The sequence below is a fragment of the Dunckerocampus dactyliophorus genome, chromosome 19 (assembly GCF_027744805.1).
Source record: "Dunckerocampus dactyliophorus isolate RoL2022-P2 chromosome 19, RoL_Ddac_1.1, whole genome shotgun sequence".
NCBI classification, from domain to species: domain Eukaryota; kingdom Metazoa; phylum Chordata; class Actinopteri; order Syngnathiformes; family Syngnathidae; genus Dunckerocampus; species Dunckerocampus dactyliophorus.
This window is the reverse complement of record NC_072837.1, coordinates 10,683,316-10,706,500: the sequence shown is the minus strand read 5'-3', so window position 1 is coordinate 10,706,500 and position 23,185 is coordinate 10,683,316. Positions and strand designations below refer to the sequence as shown.

Below are 23,185 nucleotides of genomic sequence, written 5' to 3'. Positions count from 1 at the left end.
TTTACGAGCTCCTAGTTACTGACAGGCATAGCCAAGGACAGCTATTTGGTGGCTTGCGTCAGTGTGACCATGACTGAAGACAAGAATGGCTGTAAATAGCATTAGCAGCGCTAGCATTAGCAGCGCTAGCATTAACAGCTCGCCAGCTATTCACCGGGAAGGATTTTCAACACATCATCAAAACATACGTACAATATATCGATCAAATTCATCTTATTTATTATGTATTTTGTAAAACTAAGACAGGAAAAACATTAAATTAAAAGCGCTAAATGAATACATACCCGCCATCCACCAGTACAGTACAAGCCTGGACCTTGTTTTTGAGAGAGGTGCACCAACAAATATGTACTCAATTAGCACTCAATAAGGTCATCAGATCTTACCTTTATGCATTACCACATAGTATCAGCATTTGGGAGCAAATAATGAGATCAAAGAAAATGGGGGAAAATACAGTATAGTAGTCGATCTGTGCAGCATGGGAGAAAGTTAGATGGTGCACTCAAGGACCGTCAAAGTGGGACAAGTCGGCGCTTGCATGCAAAAACTGTGTTTGTGTTTTCAAACCCAATAGTAGCATGTGATTTGATATTATTATTATTATTATAACAAGGTTACAACTGCATAACAAATGTCAAAGTAGGTTAATGAGTGCCATTGGAAGGGTTAAAGTTCACTCGGGAAGTGTGGAAATGTTATCTGCTTCTTATTTGGACACAGAAGGGTAGTCAATGATTAATTCGATTTTATTAGATTATTTTCAGCGTTCTTAGGACTTTATGAATCGCCATTTCTGGTATGTGCCCGTGCAAACACCGTTGATTTTACTTTCATTCTGATCGTTGTTCTCAATTCTTTTCCTTGTTTAGTTTGCTCCTCCAAAGAGATCGACTTCAAGTGCAAATGCGAAGAGGGCTTTTTTTGGTCGGGCGACCACTGTAGGACATATGGACCCTGTGATGAGATCATCGAAGACACCTGTACTTGTATCCAGCGCATTCCCTCCGATGGCCAATACTGCCTGGCAAGGACAGGTACATTTAATTGGTGTTGATATCACTCTGTCCTGACTACAATGACAATAAAGCTTTTGCATACGCAAATCCTTCTTTCGATGGCTAACTAAAAAAAAATAAAAATAAAAAAAGCTACATTTTGTTAGTTGCTGTGGTAGAATCCAGGTCAATACTGCCATGACTTTATTTTGAAGCTTGCTTTTCACTGAACAGGAAATCACTGTGTGCATGTTTTAATGCGGTGTAAATAGACAGTAGTTATTATGTTGCTGTTGTGATAATGATGAAGTTAACAATACTACAACACATGTCGACGCAAACAGAACCATTTTTCATGGAAATGACCCCTTTGGGTCGCACATTTTATGTCGACCATGTATCTTGACGTCAATGAAAAGGGGCAATTTGTAGTAATAAGAAGAACGCGGTGGACTAGGACTCGATGAACTGGTCCACATTGATGGGCTGTCAACATAAGCTGGACCAAGTTCAGCGGGTTCCACTGTTTTTTTATTTGGTAAGGGGGACCTTTTTTTTTCTTCATATGATTGCTTGTAGTGCTAAAACACTACAATATCTTTGGAATCAATGTCAAGTTTTTTTTTTCATGCAATAATGAATATTGCATAATTTTACAGACACAACAGTGTCCAACACTACACCTACTTCAGGACCAACAACAGCAGGTAAGAGTTAAGATGCTGCGTGTTCGTTCAAATAATTATATTAATACACGATCCTTTTTTACAGACACAACGCTGGTTACCAACGGCACATCTCCGTCACCAATATCAACCACAAGTAAGAAGTCCATTCTATAATGACAGTACTGTTTTATGTTATGTTCAAGGTACTTTCATGGAATATTTGATCCAAAAATTCGCCAATTGTTACTCAATATAATGTCACCCTTTGGATTATTAATTTAGCATCTCTTACAGACCCAGCTGTTCCAAATGCGACTACATTTTTGACAACGCCAGCAACAAGTAAGTCAGTCATTTCAACCGCTTTGAACCTGCGTTTATGTCAGACTGCCTGACTCACGTCGACATAAACGGTGAGCCCTATATCACCAATATCAAACATAAGTAAGAAGTCCTAAGTATCTGTCTGACTGTCTGTCTAAAGCAAACATTTCACATTTTGTTGTGCCATTTTCCCATGAAACATCTCCGTAGCGCCTCCATTTGGTTATGAATACACCGTGTCTGTTGAGCTGAGTACCACAGATACGAGTGTAGAATACCTACTGAGGCACATTCTGGGAAACACTAGCTACCCCATCCTGATCAACAGCTTCTCCGAAATCTCAGCAATCAACATGACAACAGGTAAAACCGTTCCGTGTTCAGTGTTAACGTAGTCGTCGTTTTTTATTCCCCATCCTCTGTGTGTTTACTTACCCGTTACATGCTGTGCTGTCATTTTTGTGTTGGCACCGTGATTGGAGTTAGTGTTTTGTCTAGTGCCCGTTCATTTCACTGTGTGACAAGCTCACTGCCAGTTCAGTGACGTAGATGACAAGTAGGGGGCAACAAAATATGGTCCTGTTGGCCGCAAATGGGATAGTTGACCTTTTTAAGCATTGATTGCATGCCCATGTGTTAGTAAGCATTTAACACAAGCAACCTTTCTATGTGTGTTATTATCCCCAGTTTGCTATCCAAGCATTGATGGTTTCTATTGCATATGTGAGGATGAGCATCGTTGGCCATGTGACCAGTGTTACCTGTATGGATCATGTGACCACATCACAAATGACACATGTGGTTGTATCACTGCCCTTCCCACTGATGGACAATATTGTCAATCTGTTTATCACCACAGTAAGCAGCTCTCATCCCACACGCCACAGTTGTGTGTGTTGATATTGTTATCAAGACACTGTTGGTAACATGTTACATACCGTAACTTATCCCAACTTTCTTACAGATTTTACATCTTGTCCATCGACGACACCTCCTGCTACGGTAACAGCATGTAAGAGACACACAACAATAAATCAAAAAGAAGACTATAAAACAATTGGTGTTCATGGCAAACATAATTTGCTGTTTTCTTTTTAATGTCTCTCTCCAGCTCCTCCATTTGTTTATGAATACATCATCTCTGTTGAGCTGAACACCACAGATGTGAATGTGGTAAACCTACTGAGGAACATTCTGAGAAACACCAGTTACCCCATCGGCATTAACAGCTACTCACACATCTTGGACATCAACATGACGACAGGTAAAAATACAGTTTGTCTTTTTGTGGGGTATCAAATGATACTTCACTCACCACTTTACTAACTCGGTATATTTTACATGAAGACTGTTGAGTGGCACAGAGGAAATGCTAAGGAAATAAAGTGACATACAGTCGTCCCTCACCACTTCATTCTTTCACATTTTTAAAAAATGTCTGAATTGAAAAAAATCATCGCTGTTGTGTGGTTGACTACAGACTATTATTAGTTGAAAAAGAATGCATATTTAAGAAAATGTGATGTATTTTTGGCCTAAATTAAGCATTTTCAACCAGTGAAATGGTTGAATCAAGTAAAATACAAAAATAAGGGATTCAGAAGATGCATTCAAAAACACGTTGGGATATGTGGTATTCTACACTGGTCACTTGGTGTCAGTAATGTTACATTAATGAGACAATAGCCACTGCAGGAAGTGCTGTACACTACAGGAAGTAGAGTTTATATTCTGTCTTATTTATGTCTTATTTTGTCTTACGTCTACTGTATTGGTAATACGAGTGTAAAGGTGACTATCAGGGTGTTATTTCATGTCTCGAGGGCTCTAATAATGTTTAAAAAAACATATTTAGAAGGTTGTAAACAGGTTTTCTATGCTCTATGCAACAATTCCATTCATAAATAAGGAATCCTATGTCGTGGAAATTCACCTATCATGGTTGGGTCTAGAACCAATTAACTGTGATAAACGAAAGATGACTGTATAATGTGTTTATGAGTGACAGCAAACATGTTGCACCACATCTATTTGTTGCTATCCAAATTTATTTGTGGCGGCCTGAATGTAAGTGTGAGACACATTGGTGGAGAAACTTTGCCAAGTGGTGCAAATATCTCGTTATCAATACTAAGATCTGTATGTGTCTCTGACAGAAATAAATGTGACATTGCAGAAGCTTGTGGAAACAATGCCACAGTGAATGCAGGCTGTAATCGAAGGTAAACGTGGGCCTAAACTTGTACTGCATATGAGTTTTTAGGGCCTACCATAAGGGTTAAGTCAAATAAACTTGATGTAGATAGCAACAGTTCACAAGGCACTTTACGCATGGAGCAGGTCTAGACTCAAGCACTTGGTGACGGATGCAAGGAAAAACTCCCTGTTGGGAAGAAACCTTGAACAGAACCCAGTATCTTAAATAGAACCTAAGCATAAATGACTGGAAAATGATATCAATATGTTTTATCTTCTCTGTTATTATTTGTAGTTTGCTATCCAAGCATTGATGGTTTCTATTGCATATGTGAGGATGAGCATCGTTGGTCATGTGACCAGTGTTCCCTCTATGGCTCATGTGACTACATCACAAATGACACGTGTGGATGCATCAATGCCATTCCCATTGATGGACAATATTGTCAGTCTGTTTATCACCACGGTAAGCAGCTTTCATCCAATGATATCAACACACAGTTGGTTTTATGTTCAAACATTTAACCTCTACCGACTTTCTTCCAGATTTTACACCTTGTCCCGTTACAACACGTAAGAGGCACAAGACAAAAAGAATGGTTATCATTGTTCGCTGATGTTGAAGTGTTTCATTGTGTTTCCTCTGAACAGTTCCTCCATTTGTTTATGAATACATCATCTCTGTTGAGCTGAACACCACAGATGTGAATGTGGTAAACCTACTGAGGAACATTCTGAGAAACACCAGTTACCCCATCGGCATTAACAGCTACTCACAAATCTTGGACATCAACATGACTACAGGTAAATACAATGTGGTCATGGTTTATTTGTTTCAAACAACCCGCCCTGGGACCCACCACCTGCGGGTACAAACATAATGGTCCGGTGTATTGTGTGTTGGGTGGAGGTCGAGGTTGGGCACCTGGGCGACCTGGTCTTCGGGGGCCAAATCTGGTTCTTGGGACATGGAATGTCACCTCTGAGCTTATGCGAGAGGTTTAGACATTCCGACTCGACATAGTCGGACTCACCTCCACACACAGATCGGGTTCTACAACGAAACTCCTTGAGAGGGCTGGACCTTGTTCTACATGGGAGTTGCAACAGGAGAGAGGTGGAGAGCTGAAGTGGGCTTATTAATAGCCCCCCCGGCTCAGTGCCTCTGTGTTGGAGTCATCCCCAGCAACAAGAGGGTCACTTCTCTCCACCTTTGCGGAGGGAAAATGGTCCTAACAGAGTACCTGACCTTCTTGGGGTCCATCAGAGGGGTGCTGAACAGCATATTTATGTGGTTTTGTGCAGTTTTATTGAACAGTTGATCACAGTTGGAGCATTTAGATGAATCGGTAGGAGGAATGAGGCTGTGTGCTGTTAAGTTTCCACTTCCAGATCTTCCTGTTCAGCAACCCTTTATGTTGTTGTGTTGTTGCTATTGAATGTTGATGACTTTATTCCATCGGACTGCATCAGTCTGTGTTTGCTGTGTCTTTCCTTGTGGTCCAAAAGATGTGACATTTTGTATTTGCCCAGTAACTCAAATAGAACCTGAGGATAAATGACTGGAAAATGATATCAATGTGTTTTATCTTCTTTTATTATTTGTAGTTTGCTATCCAAGCATTGATGGTTTCTATTGCATATGTGAGGATGAGCATCGTTGGTCATGTGACCAGTGTTCCCTCTATGGCTCATGTGACTACATCACAAATGATACATGCGGATGCATCAATGCCATTCCCATTGATGGACAATATTGTCAGTCTGTTTATCACCACGGTAAGCAGCTTTCATCCAATGATATCGACACACAGTTGTGTTTATGTTAAAACATCTAACCTCTACTTCTGGTTCTACTTTCTTCCAGATTTTACACCTTGTCTCGTTACAACACGTAAGAGGCACAAGATTTTTTCATCAAAGAGAAGTGATTACCATTGCCCATTGATGGTCACATCTTTTATTGTGTTTCTTTTTAACAGCTCCTCCATTTGTTTATGAATACATCATCTCTATTGAGCTGAACACCACAGATGTGAATGTGGTAAACCTACTGAGGAACATTCTGAGAAACACCAGTTACCCCATCGGCATTAACAGCTACTCACACATCTTGGACATCAACATGACTACAGGTACATACAATATGGTCACGGTCATTGTTGCAAACAAGGTGATCAAACAGCAGTGAAAGCTTATCTTCCAATGCAGCAGATGTAAGCAGGGTTTCCAACACGTCGATCTGTGTTCTTACACCAAGTCAGTCTGCATGAATACATTCTTGTTTGTATCCTTCATTGTTTCGCTGCACTGTTTTTCTAAGGCGGTGTTTATTTAATGAATCATTTGATTTAAACAACACAATCGCAACCCTGTTAAGTTGCTTCTCATTAGCCTACTGTTCACATGAGTGGTCCATATTTACTATCAGATTGTATGGCTCTGCCAGAACACTGGTTTATTTTGAGAAATGTTTGTTTTAAACAGGTGAAGGTGTGTGTGCTGAGTGTAGGCTTCCCCTCCTCTTTTATATGTTACTTTTCCATTTTATTTTCATACAATAGAGCAGGCTTTGTCATCATGGCAATATATTCATGTGGTTTTATTGAACAATTGGACACAGTTGGAAATCGGTAAGGGGAATGAGGCTGTGTGCTGTTAAGTTTCCACTTCCAGATATTCTTGTTTAGCAACAATTAGTGTTGTTGTGTTATTATTGAACGATGATGACTTTACTCCATCTGACTGTATCAGTCTTTGTTTGCTCTGTCTTTTTTTTGTGGTGTTTAGTGTTTCTCCGTGAACTCAAATAGAACCTGCGGATAAATGACTGGAAAATTTATCAGTGTGTTTTATTTTCTGTTATTTGTAGTTTGCTATCCAAGCATTGATGGTTTCTATTGCATATGTGAGGATGAGCATCGTTGGTCATGTGACCAGTGTTTCTTCTATGGCTCATGTGACTACATCACAAATGATACATGTGGATGCATCAATGCCATTCCCATTGATGGACAATATTGCCAATCTGTTTATCACCACGGTAAGCAGCTTTTGGGGGTATTCTGCGAAAGTGGCTCAACCAATCCAGGCTTTTCTCAACTAACTTTAGAAAGTTCGGTTCACAGCTTTGTGTTCAGTGCACATTCACATAAAGGGGGTGTTTGATGCCATGCTATTCTACTTACACGCAAAAATGAAGCGATCCCAACCGGTGTATTTTTCACAACATGAGCAAGTCATTATTATGTAGCGTTACGAGGAGTTCAAAAAGATTATTACTGCCAAAAGCAACACTGTCGCTGCCAATAGAGCGAGGGAGGACCACTGGCAAAATAAACACTGATTATTATACTAACTATACCCTACCAGTCTTTTCATTTATCATTGCTCAACATAACACAACTTTGACATATGAACACTTACCCATTTAAGAAATATAAATTGGAGCAGCAACTGTTGTTTTTCATCTTGGAACGATCTATATTGTTTTCTATCTCGTTGTGACCACAAGATGGCAGTGTTGGCGTGTTTCGTGGCGACCTTTTGTGACAATTTTTTCCTTGTTACGATAAACAAATGTTTTCTTCCAGTTGATTGATGATTGATGATTGATGTTTATTCCGCAAGCAAATATTGCAATGTAAGAAGACTAACAGGCTGAGTACCAATGTCTGCTAACATAGGCCCACTTATTAATATTTCATATTAATTAAATAATTAAGTAATTATTTCGCAGAATACCCCCATAATCCAATTATATCGACACGCAATTGTGTTTATGTTAAAACATCTAACCTCTACCGACTTTCTTCCAGATTTTATGCCTTGTCCCGTTACAACACGTAAGAGGCACAAGATTTTTGAATCAAAGAGAAGTGATTACCATTGTCCACTGATGGTGACATCTTTTATTGTTTCTTTTTAACAGCTCCTCCATTTGTTTATGAATACATCATCTCTGTTGAGCTGAACACCACAGATGTGAATGTGGTAAACCTACTGAGGAACATTCTGAGAAACACCAGTTACCCCATCGGCATTAACAGCTACTCACAAATCTTGGACATCAACATGACGACAGGTAAATACAGTGTGGTTATGGTGTATTTGTTTCGGACATGCTTAACCACTCTCATGTGGACCTACCACTGTGTCTTTCCTTGTGGTCCAGAAAATGTGATATTTTGTATTTGCCCAGTAACTCAAATAGAATCTGAGGATAAATGGCTAGAAAATGATATCAATGTGTTTTATCTTCTTTTATTATTTGTAGTTTGCTATCCAAGCATTGATGGTTTCTATTGCATATGTGAGGATGAGCATCGTTGGTCATGTGACCAGTGTTCCCTCTATGGCACATGTGACTACATCACAAATGATACATGTGGATGCATCAATGCCATTCCCATTGATGGACAATATTGTCAATCTGTTTATCACCACGGTAAGCAGCTTTCATCCAATGATATCAACACACACAGTTGTGTTTATGTTAAAACATCTAACCTCTACCGACTTTCTTCCAGATTTTACACCTTGTCCCGTTACAACACGTAAGAGGCACAAGATTTTTTAAACAAAGAAGTGATTACCATTGCCCACTGATGGTCACATCTTTTATTGTTTCTTTTTAACAGCTCCTCCATTTGTTTATGAATACATCATCTCTGTTGAGCTGAACACCACAGATGTGAATGTGGTAAACCTACTGAGGAACATTCTGAGAAACACCAGTTACCCCATCGGCATTAACAGCTACTCACACATCTTGGAGATCAACATGACTACAGGTAAATACAATGTGGTCACGGTATATTTTGTTTTGAAAATGCTTAACCGCCCCCCCTTGGACCCACCACCTGCAGGGACAAACATAAGGTTCCGGTGCATTGGGTGTTGAGTGGCGGAGGTTTAGACTATACATAGTCAGACTCACCTCAAAACACAGTTCAGGTTCCTTCACAGCAAATGATTTAGTTTCCCTACATTTTGCTGTTTATTCTTCTGGGTTGGCATGATTCGGGCTTGAAGATTCCTGTGTTATTTTGCTGCGTCCCATTGCAATCGCTTTGAAATTTGGTCATTCGCAACGATTAGCTTGTGAGTCATTTATTTAAACAAATCTCCTGCAAGAAGGTGATTGCAGCAAAACACAGATGTGCCATCTTGGCATCTCTAAGACATCGCGCCTAATGTATTTCACACGGCCGCAATGTATGTACGGGACACCTTGCGAAACGGTCCAACTATCCCGTCATCAATACGAAGATCTCGGCGAAAAGTTAATGCGTCTCTGACAGAAATAAATGTGACATTGCAGAAGTTTGTGGAAACAATGCCACAGTGAATGCATGTCATTATCAAAGCTAAACATGGGCCGACGAGATATTAGACCCATATTCACCAGACAGTGTACTGCATATGATGAGTTTTTAGGGCTTACCACAAGGGGAAAGTCACATAAGTTTAAAGCAACAGTTCACAAGGCACTGTTCACATGAAGCAGGTCTAGACTTATACTCAAGCACTTTGTGACGGATGCAAGGACAAAGCTCCCTGTAGGGAAGAAACCTTGAACAGGACCCAGGATCTCAAATAGAACCTGATGATAAAATACTTGAAAATGATATCAATGTGCTTTATCTTCTGTTATTATTTGTAGTTTGCTATCCAAGCATTGATGGTTTCTATTGCATATGTGAGGATGAGCATCGTTGGTCATGTGACCAGTGTTCCCTCTATGGCTCATGTGACTACATCACAAATGATACATGTGGATGCATCAATGCCATTCCCATTGATGGACAATATTGTCAATCTGTTTATCACCACGGTAAGCAGCTTTCATCCAATGATATTGACAGACATAGTTGTGTTTATGTTCAAACATCTAACCTCTACCGACTTTCTTCCAGATTTTACGCCTTGTCCCGTTACAACACGTAAGAGGCACATGATAAAAAGAAATGGTTATCATCGCCCAATGAAGTTGACATCTTTTATTGTGTTTCCTCTGAACAGCTCCTCCATTTGTTTATGAATACATCATCTCTATTGAGCTGAACACCACAGATGTGAATGTGGTAAACCTACTGAGGAACATTCTGAGAAACACCAGTTACCCCATCGGCATTAACAGCTACTCACAAATCTTGGACATCAACATGACGACAGGTACATAAAATGTGGTCATGGTTTATTATTATGTTTGTTTATATACTGTTTGGCTGATTAAAGCAAATGACGGTGCATTTCATTGAAATGAGTGTGCATGGTGTGTTGCATGATCAAGCAGCAGTGAAAGCTTATCTTCCTCATGCAGCAGATGAAAGCAGCGCTTCTAACATGTCGATCTGCATTTTTACACCAAGTCAGTCTGCATGAATACATTCTTGTTTGTGTGTTTTGTAGTTTTGCGTCACTGTTTTTTTAAGGAGGGTGTTCATTTAATGAATCATTTGATTTAAACAACACAGTCGTGACCCTGTTAAGTTGCTTCCCAGGAGCCTACATTTGACATTAGTGGTCCATATTTACTATCAGATTGTATGGCTCTGCCAGAACACTGGTTTATTTTGAGAAATATTTGTTTTAAACAGGTGAAGGTGTTCTAGTATCACGTTGGTGCTGAGTGCAGCCCCACCCCACCTTTATATGTTACTTTTCCATCTTATATTCATGCAACAGAGCATGCTTTGTCATCTTGGCAAGATATTTATTGGGTTTTATTGAACAATTGGGCACAGTTGGAGCATTTAGATGAATCGGTAAGAGGAATGAGGCTGTGTGCTGTTAAGTTTCCAGTTCCAGATCTTCTTGTTCAGCTACCCTTGTGTTGTTGTGTCATTATTATTGAATGATGATGACTTTATGTATCAGTCTTTGGTTGCTGTGTCTTTCCTTGTGGTCCAAAAGAGTAGTATTTATCCTGTAACTCAAATAGAGTTAAGTTAGTTAGGATAAATGACTGGAAAATGCGATTTATTTTCTGTGTTATTATTTGTAGTTTGCTATCCAAGCTTTGATGGCTTCCATTGCATATGTGAGGATCAGCATCGTTGGTCATGTGACCAGTGTTTCTTCTATGGCTCATGTGACTACATCACAAATGACACGTGTGGATGCATCAATGCCATTCCCATTGATGGACAATATTGTCAATCTGTTTATCACCACGGTAAGCAGCTTTCATCCAATGATATCGACACACACAGTTGGTTTGGTTTAATTGTATTTGAACATACATGCAAGTTACAATGGAATACATCACATGATTCATTGCACAATTCCACGTTCAAAAGGAGTCGGAAGAAGCAAAGGTTATTTAATCCCACCCCCCATCCGTTCCACATCTTGTGCAGTACATCTTATTCACTTCCTGTATCCCATATGTGATTTTTAATACATAGAATAATAATAATAAGATAATGCAACAATATGATAATGTAATTATTAAGATTTTTCACAATTAATATAGTAATCAGTATAATTATAAATAAATAATAATAAATAGAAACAAGCATAACAGAACAATAAATATAATAGTCAGTATTTCTCGCCACCTTTTGTTGTATATTTTTGATGTGAGATTTCCAGCTCATTTTTTTCATCTATTATGAAAATAGCATTATTTTAGTTGTGTTTATGTTAAAACATCTAACCTCTGCCGACTTTCTTCCAGATTTTACACCTTGTCCCGTTACAACACGTAAGAGGCACAATGTTTTTTAATCAAAGAGAAGTGATTACCATTGTCCAGTGATGGTGACATCTTTTATTGTTTCTTTTTAACAGCTCCTCCATTTGTTTATGAATACATCATCTCTATTGAGCTGAACACCACAGATGTGAATGTGGTAAACCTACTGAGGAACATTCTGAGAAACACCAGTTACCCCATCGACATTACCAGCTACTCACACATCTTGGACATCAACATGACTACAGGTAAATACAGTATGGTTATGGCGTATTTGTTTCGAACATACTTAAACCCCGCCCCCTTGGAACCACCACCTGCGGGAACAAACATAAGGGTCTGGTACATTGTGTGTTGGGTGGAGGTCGAGGTTGGGCACCTGGGCAACCTGGTCTTCGGAGGCCAAATCTGGTTCTTGGGACATGGAATGTCACCTCTGAGCTTATGCGAGAGGTTTAGACATTCCGACTCGACATAGTCGGACTCACCTCCACACACAGATCGGGTTCTAGAACGAAACTCCTTGAGAGGGCTGGACCTTGTTCTACATGGGAGTTGCGACAGGAGAGAGGTGGAGAGCCGATGTGGGCTTATTAATAGCCCCCCGGCTCGGTGCCTCTGTGTTGGAGTCATCCCCAGCAACAAGAGGGTCACTTCTCTCCACCTTTGCGGAGGGAAAATTACCTTCTTGGGGTCCATCAGAGGGGTGCTGAAAAGCATATTTATGTGGTTTTGTGCAGTTTTATTGAACAATTGATCACAGTTAGAGCATTTAGATGAATCGGTAGGAGGAATGAGGCTGTGTGCTGTTAAGTTTCCAGTTCCAGATCTTCCTGTTCAGCAACCCTTTATGTTGTGGTGTTATTGCTATTGAATGTTGATGACTTTATTCCATCAGACTGCATCAGTCTTTGTTTGCTGTGTCTTTCTTTGTGGTCCAAAAGATGTGACATTTCGTATTTGCCCAGTAACTCAAATAGAACCTGAGGATAAATGACTAGAAAATGATATCAATGTGCTTTATCTTCTGTTATTATTTGTAGTTTGCTATCCAAGCATTGATGGTGTCTATTGCATATGTGAGGATGAGCATCGTTGGTCATGTGACCAGTGTTTCTTCTATGGCTCATGTGACTACATCACAAATGACACGTGTGGATGCATCAATGCCATTCCCATTGATGGACAATATTGTCAGTCTGTTTATCACCACGGTAAGCAGCTTTCATCCAATGATATCGACACACAGTTGTGTTTATGTTAAAACATCTAACCTCTACCGACTTTCTTCCAGATTTTACGCCTTGTCCCGTTACAACACGTAAGAGGCACAAGATTTTTTAATCAAAGAGAAGTGATTACCATTGCCCATTAATGGTCACATCTTTTATTGTGTTTCTTTTTAACAGCTCCTCCATTTGTTTATGAATACATCATCTCTGTTGAGCTGAACACCACAGATGTGAATGTGGTAAACCTACTGAGGAACATTCTGAGAAACACCAGTTACCCCATCGGCATTAACAGCTACTCACAAATCTTGGACATCAACATGACTACAGGTACATACAATGTGGTCATGGTGTATTTGTTTCGGACATGCTTAACAACTCACAACCTGCGTGGACAAACATAAGGGTCCGGGGCATTGTGTGTTGGGTGGAGGAGGGCGGGCGCCTGAGCGACCTGTTCTTCAGTGGCCAAATCTGGTTGTTGGGACATGGAATGTAACCTCTCTGGTGGAGAAGGAGCCTGAGTTTGCGTGAGAGGTTTAGATGTTCCGACTAGACATTGTCAGACTCGCCTCAACACACAGTTTTGGATCTGGAACGGAACTTCTTGAGAGGGGCTGGACCTTGTTTTACATGGGAGTTGCCATAGGGGAGAGGTGGAGAGCTGATGTGGGTTTATTAATAGCTCCCCGGCTCAGCGTGTCTGTGTTGGAGTCATCCCCACTAACGAGTGGGTCACTTCTCTACACCTTTGTGTAGGGGAAAGGGTCCTAACAGAGTACCTGACCTTCTTGGGGTCACAGAGGGGTGCTGAAGGGCATCCCCCTGGTGACTTCATACTTTTACTGTGAGACTTTCATGTCCATGTAGGCAATGACCGTGTGACCTGGAGGGGCGTGATTTGAGTTTAACCCTAAATTCCTCAACGGTCTGGATGCTGTGGGACTGTCTTGGTTGGGAACAATACCCCTGGCAGACCGGTGTTTTGAGAAGGGTGACTGGAGGGTGTGTTCCCACAACAGGGGGATCACACTCCTCGGCCTCCCTGGGAAGGCCTATTCCAGAGTGCTGGAGAGAAGGGCAGGACCATTAGTGGAACCTTGCCTTCAGGAGACGCAATGTGTTTTTTGTCCTGGTAGTGGGACACTGGATCAGCTCTACACTCTTGCAAGGGTGCTGGAGGGTGCATGGGAGTTTGCCCACATGTGCTTTGTGGATGTGAAAATGGCATTCGACCATGTCCCTCACGGTGTCCAGTGGGGGATGCTCAGGGAGTGTGGGATTGGTGGCACGCAACTATGTGCAATTCGGTCCTTGTAAAACGGGAGCAAAGACAAAAATACTGTCTGGCACTCAGAAATACGCAATGCGTTTGAACGCCTCATCAGCGCAGCTCTCAAGCACTTGGTGACTGACGGATGCAAGGAAAAACTCACCGTAGGGAAGAAACCTCGAACAGATCATAGGATGTCAAATAGAACCTGAGGACAAATGACTGGAAAATGATATCAATGTGTTTTATCTTCTGTTATTATTTGTAGTTTGCTATCCAAGCATTGATGGTTTCTATTGCATATGTGAGGAGGAGCATCGTTGGTCATGTGACCAGTGTTCCCTCTATGGCTCATGTGACTACATCACAAATGATACATGTGGATGCATCAATGCCATTCCCATTGATGGACAATATTGTCAATCTGTTTATCACCACGGTAAGCAGCTTTCATCCAATGATATCGACACACCCAGTTGTGTTTATGTTAAAACATCTAACCTCTACTTCTGGTTCTACTTTCTTCCAGATTTTACGCCTTGTCCCGTTACAACACGTAAGAGGCACAAGACAAAAAGAAACGGTTACCATTGTCCACTGATGGTGACATCTTTTACTGTGTTTCTTTTTAACAGCTCCTCCATTTGTTTATGAATACATCATCTCTATTGAGCTGAACACCACAGATGTGAATGTGGTAAACCTACTGAGGAACATTCTGAGAAACACCAGTTACCCCATCGGCATTAACAGCTACTCACACATCTTGGACATCAACATGACTACAGGTAAATACAATGTGGTCACGGTTTATTATTATGTTTGTTTTAATGTTGCTGCTCTATTGCTGGGTTGCAACCACGTGACCTAGGGACAGTCCATGTCACATACATAACCAGTATGTTTGTATGAGGTTTGGTGGATTAAAGCAAATGACGGTGCATGTTATTGAAATGATTTGCTTTGATTGTGTGAGTGTGCATGGTGTGTTGCATGATCAAACAGCAGTGAAAGCTTATCTTCCTAATGTAGCAGATGAAAGCAGCGCTTCTAACATGTCGATCTGCATTCTTACACCAAGTCAGTCTGCATGAATACATTCTTGTTTGTGTCCTTCGTAGTTTTGCTTAACTGTTTTTCTAAGGGGGTGTTAATTTAATGAATCATTTGATTTAAACAATACAATTGTGACCCTGTTAACTTGCTTCCCAGTAGTTTACATTGGACATGAGTGGTCCATATTTACTATCAGATTGTATAGCTCTGCCAGATTACTGATTTATTTTGAAAAATATTTGTTTTAAGCAGGTGAACGTGTTCTAGTCTCATGTTGGTGCCAACTGTGTTACTTTTCCATCTTAGATTCATGCAAGAGAGCAAGCTTTGTAATCTTGGTAACATATTTATGGGGTTTTATTGAACATTTGGGCACAGTTGGAGCATTTAGATGAATCGGTAAGAGGAATGAGGCTGTGTGCTGTTAAGTTTCCAGTTCCAGATCTTCTTGTTCAGCAACCCTTTATGTTGTTGTGTCATTATTACTGAATGTTGATGACTTTACTCCATTGACTGCATCAGTTTTTGTTTGCTTTGTCTTTCCTTGTGGTCCAAAAGATGTGATCTTTAATATTTGTCCAGTAACTCAAATAGAATCTGAGGATAAATGACTGAAAAATGGTATCAATGTGTTTTATTTTCTGTTATTTGTAGTTTGCTATCCAAACACTGATGGTTTCTATTGCATGTGTGAGGATGAGCATCGTTGGTCATGTGACCAGTGTTTCTTCTATGGCTCATGTGACTACATCACAAATGACACGTGTGGATGCATCAATGCCATTCCCATTGATGGACAATATTGTCAATCTGTTTATCACCACGGTAAGCAGCTTTCATTCAATGATATCAACACACACAGTTGGTTTCATGTTAAAACATCTAACCTCTACCGACTTTCTTCCAGATTTTACGCCTTGTCCCGTTACAACACGTAAGAGGCACATGATTTTTCATCAAAGAGAAGTGATTACCATTGTCCACTGATGGTGACATCTTTTATTGTTTCTTTTTAACAGCTCCTCCATTTGTTTATGAATACATCATCTCTGTTGAGCTGAACACCACAGATGTGAATGTGGTAAACCTACTGAGGAACATTCTGAGAAACACCAGTTACCCCATCGACATTAACAGCTACTCACACATCTTGGACATCAACATGACTACAGGTAAATACAATGTGGTTATGGTGTATTTGTTTCAGACATACTTAACAACCCACAACCTGCGTGGAGAAATATAAGGGTGCATTGTGTGTTGGGTGGAGGTGGAGAGCGGGTGCCTGGTCGACCTGTTCTTCGGCAGCCAAATCTGGTTCTTGGGACATGGAATGTAACCTCTCTGGTGGGGAAGGAGCCTGAGCTTGTGTGAGATGTTTAGACGTTACCACTAGATGTTGTCAGACTCATCTCAACACACAGTTCGGGCTCTGGAATGAAACTTCTTGAGAGGGGATGGGCCTTTTTCTACATGGGATTTGCCGCAGGGGAGCGGTGGAGAGCTGATGTGGGCTTATCCCTGGCTCTGCGCCTCTGTGTTGGAGTCATCCACAGTAACAAGAGGGTCACTTCCCGACACCTTTGTGTAGGGAAAAGTGTCCTGACAGAGTACCTGACCTTCTTGGGGTCCATCAGAGGGGTGTTGAAGGGCATCCCCCTGGTGACTCCCATGTAGGCAACGGCAGTGTGACCTGGAGGGGTGTGGTTTAAGTTTCACCCAAAACTCCTCAAGGATCTGGATGCCGTGGGACTGTCTTGGGTGGGAACAGTTCCCCTGGCAAACCAGGGTTTTGAAAAGGGTGACTGGAGTGTGTATTCTTCAGGTGGATCACACTCCCCAGCCTCCGTGGGAAGGTCTACTCCAGATTGCTGGAGAGAAGGGTGGTGCAATGTCGTTATCGTCCTGGTAGTGGGACACTGGATCTGCTCTACACTCTTGCAAGGGTGCTGGAGGGTGCATGGGAGTTTGCCCAACCGGTTCACATGTGCTTTGTGGACCCTCAGTGTCCTGTGGGGGGTGCTCCGGGAGTGCGGGAACTACGTGCAATTCGGTCCTTGTACAACTGGAGCCAAGACCAAAATAGCATCAGAAATACGCAGTGCATTTTAACGCCTAATCAGCGCAGGGTGCACAGCCTTATTAGCAGGAAGAAAGGAGACACAAAAGAAAGTTGTTCAGTGTGCGTTCCGTGAACAAATAAACCACACACACACGTATTTTAAAGATGATTAAAGGATTAATTAGCTAGAATCTGTCTATAGTGTCCCATCTCATAAGAGAGCCACTATCCATTTTTCACAGAGAGTCACCAACGCATAGATGCTTTGTTTGTGCACTCGATTCCTCAGACTGATACGCAAGCAGACGGATTTGTTTGTTTGGTGCACTGTCTGTACGCTAACCGAGACAATGTACGAAAACCGAGATATATTTTTGACAATATTTTTGTAAAAAATCGAATCCTCTGAAAACCAGGGCGCACAGAAATCAACGTTCCAATGTATTTGCTTAGTTCCCTCCTTCCATGTTTCGTATATGTAGGATTTGATCTGATATGTCTGTGTGTTCCCCTTTAAGATCTGGGCTTGAAGATTGCTTTTATTTTTTGCTGCGTCCATTGCATTGCTCGCTGATCGCTTTGAAGTTGCCTCATTTGCAACGGTTAACTCGGATCTCCTACAAGAAGGTGATAGCAGCAAAAAACAGATGTGCCATCTTGGCATCTTGTGCCAAATCTATTTGAGGCGGAAGGAATGTATGTATGGGAGACTTTGCGAAGTGGTCCAAATTTCCTGTCATTAATGCTAAGATTACAGCAAAAAATGTATGTATCTCTGACAGAAATAAACGTGATATTGCAGAAGGCTGTGGAAACAATGCTACAGTGAATGCAGGCCGCAATCAAAGGTAAACATGGGTCGACTAAATATTAGACCCTTTCTTTGGCCAGGCAGGGTACTGCATATGATGAGCTTATAGGGCCTACCGTAAAGTCAAATAAATTTTATTTATATCGCAACAGTTCACAAGGCACTTTACGCATGAAGCAGGTCTAGACTTATACTCAAGCCCTTGCGACGAATGCAAGGAAAAACTCCCTTTAGGGAAGAAACCTTGAACAGGACCCAATATTTTAAATAGAACCTGAGGATAAATGACTGTTTTGTCTTCTCTGTTATTATTTGTAGTTTGCTATCCAAACACTGATGGTTTCTATTGCATATGTGAGGATGAGCATCGTTGGTCATGTGACCAGTGTTCCCTCTATGGCTCATGTGACTACATCACAAATGACACGTGTGGATGCATCAATGCCATTCCCATTGATGGACAATATTGTCAATCTGTTTATCACCACGGTAAGCAGCTTTCATCCAATGGTATTGACACACAGTTGGTTTTATGTTCAAACATCTAACCTCTACCGACTTTCTTCCAGATTTTACACCTTGTCCCGTTACAACACGTAAGAGGCACAAGACAAAAATAAATGGTTATCATTGTCCACTGATGGTGACATCTTTCATTGTGTTTCTTTTTAACAGCTCCTCCATTTGTTTATGAATACATCATCTCTGTTGAGCTGAACACCACAGATGTGAATGTGGTAAACCTACTGAGGAACATTCTGAGAAACACCAGTTACCCCATCGGCATTAACAGCTACTCACAAATCTTGGACATCAACATGACTACAGGTAAATACAATTTCTTTGAAGCTTCATTGTCATTAACGGCCTATAAAGCATTCAAGAAGGCGCAAGTGGACTTTCTTTGAATATCATTTATTAGCATGTTATTAACATGTCACTATCTGTTGGCCATTATGTACTAAAATGATTAAATTACTCTTTGTTTTTATCTCCAGTTTGCAGTCCAAAGAGTGATGAATACCAGTGCATATGTGAGGACCAGTATCGTTGGGCATGTGACCAGTGTTTCTTTTACGAATTATGTGACAACATCACGGATGACACATGTGGATGCATCAAAGCCATTCCCCTTGATGGGCGATACTGTCAGTCCATTGAGCAACATGGTAAGATATCGGTGATTAATATACAGTACAAGTGTCTCTAAACTGTGCTGTATGTCTTTGTGAGTTGTTCCTCTGAAGTCTTATCTGCTATGCTATTTGTTTTTTATTTGAAGACACCGCCGTTTGCCCGAGCACAACCCCCTTTTCTACATGTAAGTGAAGAAGTCTTTTTTTTTTTTAAATATTTTTTTTACCAACATTAATTTTGATGTTTTGACAGTTGCGCTTGAAATGATTCAACCCCCATTGTAAATTGCAAATACACAGACACGCATCCACATGGCAATTTATGGAGGCGGGCAAAATGATCAAATTGATTTTCATTTATCGTGTGATTAATTGATTTATTATTTTTTTGTGAACGAGAAATCTTGTCACATTTTAATCTCGTAAGATCTTGTGACACCCCTACTTACTCCTACAGTATTTCTTCTTTTTGCATTTGAAGCTCTATTTAGAACCTCCTTAAGATCCAACAGTGTTGGATCTACTTGTCTTAAAATTTGGATCGGGAGTGCATTATCAAAATGTGCAAATGACCAATTAAAAAAAAAAGAACTGACCATTTGTATTAATAATAATAATAAAGCTTTTTTTGGTGCTTTCTTACAAACTAGTAATAATCACATGGTCTTTTCAGATACGACAACTGCCAGTACGACAATAAACACAACAGCAACCCCAACACCGACAGGTAAGTACTTAATGTTACGTGTTAAAGGAAAGCTGCACTTTTTTTTTTTTTATTTTGCTCATCATCCACAATCTTTCTGTGAGATATGAACACACGTCTTTGTCTTTTCTGTGCATTCTCAAGATAAAGATTAAAAAACAACAAAAAGAGGGCCTATAAAGCCTTCTGAAAAAACCTCCAAAAAGCGCCAACAGCGCTCTATTTACATACGGGATAATGTGACCTGCATTTTAACAAGCTACAGCAACATTGTTATTATGATTAACATTGTTACACCAAACAACTACTTCAAGGGCGTAGTGACACCATGCCACACCACACCAGCTAGCTACTCGCTGACTAGGGATTAGCTTCACCACACACTTGCTCACAGCGCCTCTCTCACAACACCTCGGGCCACTACCGAAAGTTAACGCTACATATTGGAGCTGCCGCCACTGCTGCTGTGTTTTCATTTTTGAGAGTGGAAAAGTCAATGCTAGGTGTGGCGTTCGTTTCTATGTTGCTCTGTGAAATCATTACGCCAAGGAAGGAAGTTGCGGTCATGCTTAAAATGACAAAAGTACGGCAAAATACTATAAGTATTACATTTTATCATGGATATATCATGGCTATAAAACCATAAAACCTTGTTGGAGGTTTTTGGAGGGGTTTTAATAGTAGGCTTTGTAGGCAGAATAGGTGTGTCCCTTTATGCGCATTAATTAGCTGCGTCTCTTTAGTGTTTTTAAATTTTACAAATGCACAGAAAAGAGAAAGACGTGATCACGTTTCACATTCGGATTGTGGATGAAATTCCAAAACAAGGTGCAATTTTCCTTTAATGTGGGCGTATTTTTGGTTATGTTTACAGTGTAATTAGATTTACGTTATTTATTAAGGGAAACATTTATTCAGTTTTCATATGTCTTGGTTATCGTCGCGCCTGTTGGAGTGGTTGAATGATGAACTGTCGTTATTAAATGCCGAATATATGCGGAACCTGGGTTCGAATACAATGCACATCTGCTGGTTAACTTCTCGATTCTACAAAAAAGAATTCCATATCACAAATTTCCATATGGTTCCAGATGAATTAATTTCTGCGAAGTAGGATTCCTTATTTATAAATGGAACATCTTTGTAGTTAGAGCATAGAAAACCTGTTTACATGTTTCTAAATAATTTTTTTAAACATTATTAGAGCCCTCTAGATATAAAATAACACCCCTACAGTCACTTTTACACTCATCAGACATAATACAGTCTTACGTTAACACGTTAGCATTGGGAGAGTCAAATTTTCACCGAGTACTTTGTGTCATCAATGTAGCATGACTGACCCCTAGTGATCAGTGGAGAATACTATGTATGCATCAGCGCAACATGTCTTTAGATGTGTCTTCTGAATGCCTTGTTTGTATTTTGGTGCATTTAGCCATTTTTATGCTTCAATATGCTTAATTTAGGCCAAAGAATTGCTTAATTTGCTTAATTTTCCTGCTACAATCAGCAGATTAAGAAGTTTAAATAAAGAACTTTGTTTTTTTCTTCACTTCAGATTCAACAATTGCTTCTACAACGGCTGGGAACACGACAACAGCAACAACGCCGCAAACTGTAACAAGTAGGTACCTTGATTTGGGTACTGTCCTTATTTTTATGTTATAGTCAGGTATTTTATTGTTTAGACATATGGTACAACACTGTTTGCTTGAAAAGTAACACACACTTGCACAACTCCAGCAGAAGCCACAGCAACAGCCGCTTTTGCATATTTAAAATATACAGAAATATTTATACATGTTATTCATTTCTTCAGTATTATGCAAAATATGTATTGTAGTTTTGCTACTGCAGTAGACCACTCAATTGGCAAAATGGCGGAAGATTGCCCGTTTTTGATTGTCTAAACCAGGGGTGTCCAATGTGCGGCCCGGGGGCCATTTGCGGCCCGCAGCTGCAATTTTATCGACCCGCAGTACAGTCTAAAAATGTAATTTAACGAAGAAACTTTAAAAAAACAACAACAACAGCAACATAAAAAATGGGAAAATCAATCAAAAGTATGAGGAAAAAGGATAAGGTTGAAATATTAAAGAAAAATGGGGTTTTTTTGTCCCAAAAAATAAATGAATAAAGTTTATAACATTGGAATAAAGTGAAAATATACAAGAAGAAAGTAGTAACATTCTGAAAATTATACCAAAAAAAAAAATCAAAAGCAGAAATGGAAAACAGCAGAAATTTGCCCAGAGTAAAGTCAAAATATTAAGAGAAAAAAAATGGTTTCCTAACGAGAAAGAAGGTTGCAATTTTACGAGACTAAACTTGGAACATGGGTAAAAATACCATTTTAGTAACAATGTTGAAAGAATGAAAGAATACATCATTTTTTTTCAAAGAGAAAAAATATTATGCGAATAAAGTTCTAATTTCGAGAAGAACATTTACAAGAGGAAAGCTGAAATGAAATAGTTGGAAAAAAAAAAAGAGCAGAAATGGGGGAAAAAAATGCTGTAATTTTAGGGGAATAAAGTCAAAATATTAAGAAAAAGAATCATAAGGACAAAAGTGGCAATTTCCCAAGAATAAATGTGTATTATTGTGAGAAAGAGGCCATTTTTAGCAGCATTTCACCTGTATTACAGTTTTTTCTTGAGCTACATCTAGCTTCTTAGCATATCTCTTAGTGTTTCTTCACAAAAAATCAACCTGGCCCTCGCATCCTTTCATTTTTCACGATGTGGCCCTCGCTGGAAAAAGTTTGGACACCCCTGGTCCAAACAATGTAACACGCCCTCTGCTGGATTCATGGCTGCAGTACTACATATGTTAACAATATGATGGTTCGCTAAAACTTGTTTCCTGACACCAGTAATACCTGTTTCCAGTGAGATCATGGGAGGATATTGAAAGTTGTCGGGAAAAAAATGTCAAGATACTTCTCAGATACAGCACCTGTTGCCACAACACATATGAACAACAGAGCAAAGCGTACCTGTCATCGCTATGAGACGG

General features: G+C 40.1%; 1 protein-coding gene across 9 annotated transcripts in view; it reads left to right on the top strand.

The window, feature by feature from the left end:
* LOC129172146 (uncharacterized) overlaps positions 1-23,185 on the top strand; it is a 57,467-nt gene that overhangs the window by 19,581 nt on the left and 14,701 nt on the right. For 3 of the 9 annotated variants that reach the window (XM_054761593.1, XM_054761592.1, XM_054761594.1), the window contains 42 exons: positions 873-1,037; positions 1,658-1,705; positions 1,770-1,820; positions 1,961-2,008; positions 2,201-2,353; positions 2,678-2,848; positions 2,955-3,002; positions 3,102-3,254; positions 4,482-4,652; positions 4,733-4,759; positions 4,838-4,990; positions 5,795-5,965; positions 6,054-6,080; positions 6,169-6,321; positions 7,059-7,229; positions 8,005-8,031; positions 8,118-8,270; positions 8,463-8,633; positions 8,716-8,742; positions 8,827-8,979; positions 9,852-10,022; positions 10,105-10,131; positions 10,211-10,363; positions 11,196-11,366; positions 11,871-11,897; positions 11,984-12,136; positions 12,932-13,102; positions 13,183-13,209; positions 13,298-13,450; positions 14,662-14,832; positions 14,923-14,949; positions 15,029-15,181; positions 16,104-16,274; positions 16,357-16,383; positions 16,469-16,621; positions 18,641-18,811; positions 18,892-18,918; positions 18,998-19,150; positions 19,321-19,491; positions 19,605-19,643; positions 20,132-20,185; positions 21,726-21,791. In XM_054761593.1, coding sequence (XP_054617568.1) covers positions 873-1,037; positions 1,658-1,705; positions 1,770-1,820; positions 1,961-2,008; positions 2,201-2,353; positions 2,678-2,848; positions 2,955-3,002; positions 3,102-3,254; positions 4,482-4,652; positions 4,733-4,759; positions 4,838-4,990; positions 5,795-5,965; positions 6,054-6,080; positions 6,169-6,321; positions 7,059-7,229; positions 8,005-8,031; positions 8,118-8,270; positions 8,463-8,633; positions 8,716-8,742; positions 8,827-8,979; positions 9,852-10,022; positions 10,105-10,131; positions 10,211-10,363; positions 11,196-11,366; positions 11,871-11,897; positions 11,984-12,136; positions 12,932-13,102; positions 13,183-13,209; positions 13,298-13,450; positions 14,662-14,832; positions 14,923-14,949; positions 15,029-15,181; positions 16,104-16,274; positions 16,357-16,383; positions 16,469-16,621; positions 18,641-18,811; positions 18,892-18,918; positions 18,998-19,150; positions 19,321-19,491; positions 19,605-19,643; positions 20,132-20,185; positions 21,726-21,791 — 4,677 coding nt within the window. The remainder of the gene's footprint in view (positions 1-872; positions 1,038-1,657; positions 1,706-1,769; positions 1,821-1,960; positions 2,009-2,200; positions 2,354-2,677; positions 2,849-2,954; positions 3,003-3,101; positions 3,255-4,481; positions 4,653-4,732; positions 4,760-4,837; positions 4,991-5,794; positions 5,966-6,053; positions 6,081-6,168; positions 6,322-7,058; positions 7,230-8,004; positions 8,032-8,117; positions 8,271-8,462; positions 8,634-8,715; positions 8,743-8,826; positions 8,980-9,851; positions 10,023-10,104; positions 10,132-10,210; positions 10,364-11,195; positions 11,367-11,870; positions 11,898-11,983; positions 12,137-12,931; positions 13,103-13,182; positions 13,210-13,297; positions 13,451-14,661; positions 14,833-14,922; positions 14,950-15,028; positions 15,182-16,103; positions 16,275-16,356; positions 16,384-16,468; positions 16,622-18,640; positions 18,812-18,891; positions 18,919-18,997; positions 19,151-19,320; positions 19,492-19,604; positions 19,644-20,131; positions 20,186-21,725; positions 21,792-23,185) is intronic. The other 6 variants (XM_054761595.1, XM_054761599.1, XM_054761597.1 and 3 more) reach the window with 6 other exon arrangements.